The 6,133-nt window shown below is 44.6% G+C and overlaps 1 protein-coding gene and 9 non-coding genes across 10 annotated transcripts in view; all 10 read left to right on the top strand.

Annotated features, from left to right (window-relative positions):
- The first annotated feature begins 120 nt into the window (after nt 1-120).
- The window catches only part of atp7b (ATPase copper transporting beta), a 47,052-nt gene continuing 41,039 nt past the window's right edge, over nt 121-6,133 (top strand). The window contains exon 1 of the mRNA XM_035908628.2: nt 121-359. Within this exon, the coding sequence (XP_035764521.2) occupies nt 213-359 (147 nt within the window). The 5' untranslated portion in view covers nt 121-212. The remainder of the gene's footprint in view (nt 360-6,133) is intronic.
- Nucleotides 2,581-2,652, top strand: trnam-cau (transfer RNA methionine (anticodon CAU)). The gene has a single exon. It is a non-coding gene; the product is annotated as a tRNA-Met (tRNA).
- On the top strand, nt 3,335-3,407 carry trnar-ccu (transfer RNA arginine (anticodon CCU)). Its single transcript has one exon. It is a non-coding gene; the product is annotated as a tRNA-Arg (tRNA).
- On the top strand, nt 3,414-3,485 carry trnam-cau (transfer RNA methionine (anticodon CAU)). The gene has a single exon. It is a non-coding gene; the product is annotated as a tRNA-Met (tRNA).
- On the top strand, nt 4,168-4,240 carry trnak-cuu (transfer RNA lysine (anticodon CUU)). Its single transcript has one exon. It is a non-coding gene; the product is annotated as a tRNA-Lys (tRNA).
- Nucleotides 4,247-4,318, top strand: trnam-cau (transfer RNA methionine (anticodon CAU)). The gene has a single exon. It is a non-coding gene; the product is annotated as a tRNA-Met (tRNA).
- Nucleotides 4,986-5,058, top strand: trnak-cuu (transfer RNA lysine (anticodon CUU)). Its single transcript has one exon. It is a non-coding gene; the product is annotated as a tRNA-Lys (tRNA).
- On the top strand, nt 5,065-5,136 carry trnam-cau (transfer RNA methionine (anticodon CAU)). Its single transcript has one exon. It is a non-coding gene; the product is annotated as a tRNA-Met (tRNA).
- On the top strand, nt 5,804-5,876 carry trnar-ccu (transfer RNA arginine (anticodon CCU)). The gene has a single exon. It is a non-coding gene; the product is annotated as a tRNA-Arg (tRNA).
- trnam-cau (transfer RNA methionine (anticodon CAU)) lies at nt 5,883-5,954 on the top strand. Its single transcript has one exon. It is a non-coding gene; the product is annotated as a tRNA-Met (tRNA).

Here is a 6,133-nt window from a genome sequence, read left to right on the forward strand (position 1 = left end):
CTTTATTTGCGCCTTTCTCTACACTTTCTGCCCCACTCAGTCATGTGATCTAAGACTTTGCCCCCGGTCTCGTCTTGATGAACTGCCTCCGATCAAACGCCACTTTAGTCCACACGCGAGCGCGTGAAAAATGACGTCGTCTGTCCGCTGTGGACTTTTGCCCTCCGACTGACTGGACGAGATCAACCGGACTCGGCCGCAAAGACTCCAGCATGTTTTCGCCAAAATCACCAAAAAGCCCGTCCAGGTACGGCTCCGGGGAGCAGATGTGCATGGTTGAATGTGGCGGTAAGCCCAGATGCATCTGTAACGTCAACTCAGAGGGCTGCAACAGGAGGGGCTGTACGGCACAGTTAAAGGTAGGCCTTCAAACAGCTGTGGAACATCTGCAGCTGATGGTTTAGAGAAAACTTGATCGCTAAGAGATCATCTTAAAAAAGCTGGAAAGTAGCTACGTCTTAATTATACATTTGTTAGGATGTAGTCCCCCTGTTATATTGAAGAGCGGGAGTATATATATTTTCTTTTGAAACGTAATAAATATTTTAAATTGGTGACTGGGATAAAATAATCTGATAATTAAATCTCAATTTGTGGTTGAAATACAATGTAAAGAAATTCGGTTTGTTAAAGTAGACAAGAAATCTCCAAGAACATTTTTTGCAGAGACAACATAAATTTTATGTGTGTTTTCATTGTAAAAGAGAAGTATAGTTTGCACTGGCAGCAGGGACAGCTTCACTGGCTGAACAACAAAGCCCACCTTAAAGAAACAAAACCTGCTCCTTCCCCAAATTCTATGTGTTTGTGCCTGTTGGAAGAGTTTAAGTGTGTGACCTCATGTGTTTATAATTATAATAATAGCCTAAATCAGCAGTTTGTTCTTCACTGTTAACAAGTGAAACACTTGTTCACACTTCACTCATAAGTAGGGGAGACCGGGGATAGTTTTAACATTTTTGACATTTCTGTCTGTAAATTGGAGCTCTTTTAAGGTAGTGGATTCAAAATGTAATGCAAAGTATTTACATGTCTCGGCTATTAAATAGTGCAGCTATTTTCTCTGCAGCACAATTACCCATTGCATGGTATGGTCTCAAACACAAAGAGTGAAATGTTACAATTAACCCCATAGTCTGGGTTAGTTGTAACATATCCTGGGGTGAAATGTAACACAATGAAATAAGGGTACTAACAAAACATTACCATGTAATCTGTGTTTATTCAACACATGAATGCACTTAGAGCCATTTATGTAGCTATGTGTGTGTGTGACAGAATGCAGAAATATAGCTTTTGAACATATTCCAACCCCCCAAAAAAGACAAATTATGGAATTTTCTGCAACTGAATATTTCATTAATTTTGGTTGGTCTTCATTGAGTTTGGCCTCATTGGCTCAGTGGGCATTATAACCTACAACTCTTGCACCAATTTTGAACATAACAATGAAGCTGAAAAAATGTAGTTGCTCACCAGCATCGCAATTCCATTACTTTTTATCATGGCTTACCTTGGTGTGGTTTGCAAAGTGCTTCAGAAAGATGATAAAATCTGTTTCTTGCACCCATCCTGATTTATTTCCACTACCAGTACTTCGTACTGGTCCATCTCTGACACAGTGGTCTGCATAATGTATGTGTGGGAACACAAACAGTGGAGGAATTGTGTTGCCAATGGCATAAACCGCATATACAAAAGCGACCAGTGAACCTCTCTCTGCTGATGTCGTTGCCCCAACTTGTTTAATATAAGTTAAAGTAATAGTGTGGTAAGTAGTAACATCTGCATTATTGTTACAACTAACCCAGACTGTTGCTGTTACAACTGACCCAGACTCCTATAGCCATGAACTAGCTAACATTACAGCCAACGGCTAAAACATTAGCACTAAAGACCTACACAGAATATATCCCCATAGACATACAAATAACATAATTTAAGTTTGATGAGTTTAACTGCAAAGCAGATAATGCTATGAGAAATTGAAATAAAGTAGAAAAACGTACTTTTTGGCGTACAAATTACTTTTTTTCATGTTAAATTGTCTGTGTTTGACAAAATGTGCTGATTTTTCACATGTGATAGCGAAACTGAATTGGGCATGCACAGGATGAGTCACATCATTTGAAACTTAGCCCTGATTGGAGAAATTGGAAGTGTTACAACTGACCCACGTTACAACTATCCCCGGTCTCCCCTACTACCTGTTGTCTAGAATGAGTATATGTGAGAACGAGAATATGAAAAGGTTAAAATCTCAACATAGCTCAACAGCAATGCAGTTCGATTGAAATATGTCTTTGGCCTCGATTTGACAGACTTCTCACATAATACTAGCTTAATGTGGGTGGTAAGGTGTGGAAAGGTTCCAGAAGCTGACTCTGAGGTGGTATTTTATTCCAAATCATTAGTGTAAAACTATTCTAATTTATTACAGGTTAGTTACCAATCTACTGCTATCTAGTGTGATAGCAGTAGATTGCACTAGATAGCATTAGGCCCCGGTGGCCTAATGGATAAGGCAATGTCTTCCTAAGCCAGGGATTGTGGGTTCGAGTCCCATATGGGGTATTGTCCAGCAGAGTGGCGCAGCGGAAGCGTGCTGGGCCCATAACCCAGAGGTCGATGGATCGAAACCATCCTCTGCTATGTGTTTTGGATGGCCCGATTCTCTGAACTGTGTCCAAAAGCAGATGACAGTCAGGTCCTGTTCCCCAAAAACGCAGACAAGTAACCCTGTAGTACAGGCACCGAGTGAGTGAGTCATGTACGATAACTGCCCCCTAATCACCAAAGGCGAATCCTTATCTGTACATAGCCTTGCACAGGGACTCCATCTCCAGTCCTGGAGAGCTACTGTTTTTTTTTTTAGCTTTTAGATGCATCCTTGTTCTGACACACCTGAATCAAATGAATGGCTTGTTATCAGGCCTTTGCCAAACTTAATGCCATGCTGAAGAGCTAATTCAAGCATTTGATCCAGCTGTGTTTGAGCACGTCACACATGCTCCTGCTACTCCCCCTGTTTTAGTGGAACTAGATTCAGTGATTCAAATCGTTGGTACTCTCTGGTCTTCATGTGGTTTCACAAGTCTCAACAGACAACATAAACGCCACTAAATAAAGTGGAGCAATAAGCACAGCGTGTTGGCTTACCAGCGTTCTGGACGCTGAGTTGCCCAAAGTGTGTACAGAGTGTAATTTATGTTCTAAGCGTCTCTCAAATGTTCTTAAATGCAGCTTCATCTTTGAACAAAAACCAGCTTGAAACCATGGCTCTCACTCGAACCCCCGAAACAACCTCCAAAGAAAGGAAGTCTAGCGATCATCCGCCCCGGTGGCCTAATGGATAAGGCACTGGCCTCCTAAGCCAGGGATTGTAGGTTCGAGTCCCATCTGGGGTGCTGTCCAGCAGAGTGGCGCAGCGGAAGCGTGCTGGGCCCATAACCCAGAGGGCGATGGATCGAAACCATCCTCTGCTATGTGTTTTGGATGGCCCGATTCTCTGAACTGTGTCCAAAAGCAGATGACATTCAGGTCCTGTTCCCCAAAAACGCAGACAAGTAACCCTGTAGTACAGGCACCGAGTGAGTCAGTCATGTACGATAACTGCCCCCTGATCACCAAAGGCGAGTCCTTATCTGTACATATCCTTGCACAGGGACTCCAACTCCAGTCCTGGAGAGCTACTGTTTTTTTTTTTAGCTTTTAGATGCATCCTTGTTCTGACACACCTGAATCAAATGAATGGCTTGTTATCAGGCCTTTGCCAAACTTGATGCCATGCTGAAGAGCTAATTCAAGCATTTGATCCAGCTGTGTTTGAGCACGTCACACATGCTCCTGCTACTCCCCCTGTTTTAGTGGAACTAGATTCAGTGATTCAAATCGTTGGTACTCTCTGGTCTTCATGTGGTTTCACAAGTCTCAGCAGAACACATAAACGCCCCTAAATAAAGTGGAGCAATAAGCACAGCGTGTTGGCTTACCAGCGTTCTGGACACTGAGTTGCCCAGAGTGTGTACAGAGTGTAATTTATTTTCTCAGCGTTTCTCAAATGTTCTTAAATGCAGCTTCATCTTTGAACAAAAACCAGCTTGAAACCATGGCTCTCACTCGAACCCCCGAAACAACCTCCAAAGAAAGGAAGTCTAGCGATCATCCGCCCCGGTGGCCTAATGGATAAGGCACTGGCCTCTTAAGCCAAGGTTTGTGGGTTCGAGTCCCATCTGGGGTGCTGTCCAGCAGAGTGGCGCAGCGGAAGCGTGCTGGGCCCATAACCCAGAGGTCGATGGATCGAAACCATCCTCTGCTATGTGTTTTGGATGGCCCGATTCTCTGAACTATGTCCAAAAGCAGATGACAGTCAGGTCCTGTTCCCCAAAAACGCAGACAAGTAACCCTGTAGTACAGGCACCGACTGAGTCATGTACAATAACTGCCCCCTAATCACCAAAGGCGAGTCCTTATCTGTACATAGCCTTGCACAGGGACTCCAACTCCAGTCCTGGACAGCTACTGGTCTTTTAGATGCATCCTTGTTCTGACACACCTGAATCAAATGAATGGCTTGTTATCACGCCTTTGCCAAACTTGATGCCATGCTGAAGAGCTAATTCAAGCATTTGATCCAGCTGTGTTTGAGCACGTCACACATGCTCCTGCTACTCCCCCTGTTTTAGTGGAACTAGATTCAGTGATTCAAATCGTTGGTACTCTCTGGTCTTCATGTGGTTTCACAAGTCTCAGCAGAACACATAAACGCCCCTAAATAAAGTGGAGCAATAAGCACAGCGTGTTGGCTTACCAGCGTTCTGGACACTGAGTTGCCCAGAGTGTGTACAGAGTGTAATTTATTTTCTCAGCGTTTCTCAAATGTTCTTAAATGCAGCTTCATCTTTGAACAAAAACCAGCTTGAAACCATGGCTCTCAATCGAACCCCCGAAACAACCTCCAAAGAAAGGAAGTCAAGCGATCATCCGCCCCGGTGGCCTAATGGATAAGGCACTGGCCTCTTAAGCCAAAGTTTGTGGGTTCGAGTCCCATCTGGGGTGCTGTCCAGCAGAGTGGCGCAGCGGAAGCGTGCTGGGCCCATAACCCAGAGGTCGATGGATCGAAACCATCCTCTGCTATGTGTTTTGGATGGCCCGATTCTCTGAACTATGTCCAAAAGCAGATGACAGTCAGGTCCTGTTCCCCAAAAACGCAGACAAGTAACCCTGTAGTACAGGCACCGAGTGAGTCATGTACAATAACTGCCCCCTAATCACCAAAGGCGAGTCCTTATCTGTACATAGCCTTGCACAGGGACTCCAACTCCAGTCCTGGACAGCTACTGGTCTTTTAGATGCATCCTTGTTCTGACACACCTGAATCAAATGAATGGCTTGTTATCAGGCCTTTGCCAAACTTGATGCCATGCTGAAGAGCTAATTCAAGCATTTGATCCAGCTGTGTTTGAGCACGTCACACATGCTCCTGCTACTCCCCCTGTTTTAGTGGAACTAGATTCAGTGATTCAAATCGTTAGTACTCTCTGGTCTTCATGTGGTTTCACAAGTCTCAACAGACAACATAAACGCCACTAAATAAAGTGGAGCAATAAGCACAGCGTGTTGGCTTACCAGCGTTCTGGACGCTGAGTTGCCCAAAGTGTGTACAGAGTGTAATTTATGTTCTAAGCGTCTCTCAAATGTTCTTAAATGCAGCTTCATCTTTGAACAAAAACCAGCTTGAAACCATGGCTCTCACTCAAACCCCCGAAACAACCTCCAAAGAAAGGAAGTCAAGCAATCATCCGCCCCGGTGGCCTAATGGATAAGGCACTGGCCTCCTAAGCCAGGGATTGTAGGTTCGAGTCCCATCCGGGGTGCTGTCCAGCAGAGTGGCGCAGCGGAAGCGTGCTGGGCCCATAACCCAGAGGGCGATGGATCGAAACCATCCTCTGCTATGTGTTTTGGATGGCCCGATTCTCTGAACTGTGTCCAAAAGCAGATGACATTCAGGTCCTGTTCCCCAAAAACGCAGACAAGTAACCCTGTAGTACAGGCACCGAGTGAGTCAGTCATGTACGATAACTGCCCCCTGATCACCAAAGGCGAGTCCTTATCTGTACATATCCTTGCACAG

Source organism: Neolamprologus brichardi, chromosome 23 (assembly GCF_056152115.1).
Source record: "Neolamprologus brichardi isolate AB-2024 chromosome 23, ASM5615211v1, whole genome shotgun sequence".
Lineage (NCBI taxonomy): Eukaryota > Metazoa > Chordata > Actinopteri > Cichliformes > Cichlidae > Neolamprologus > Neolamprologus brichardi.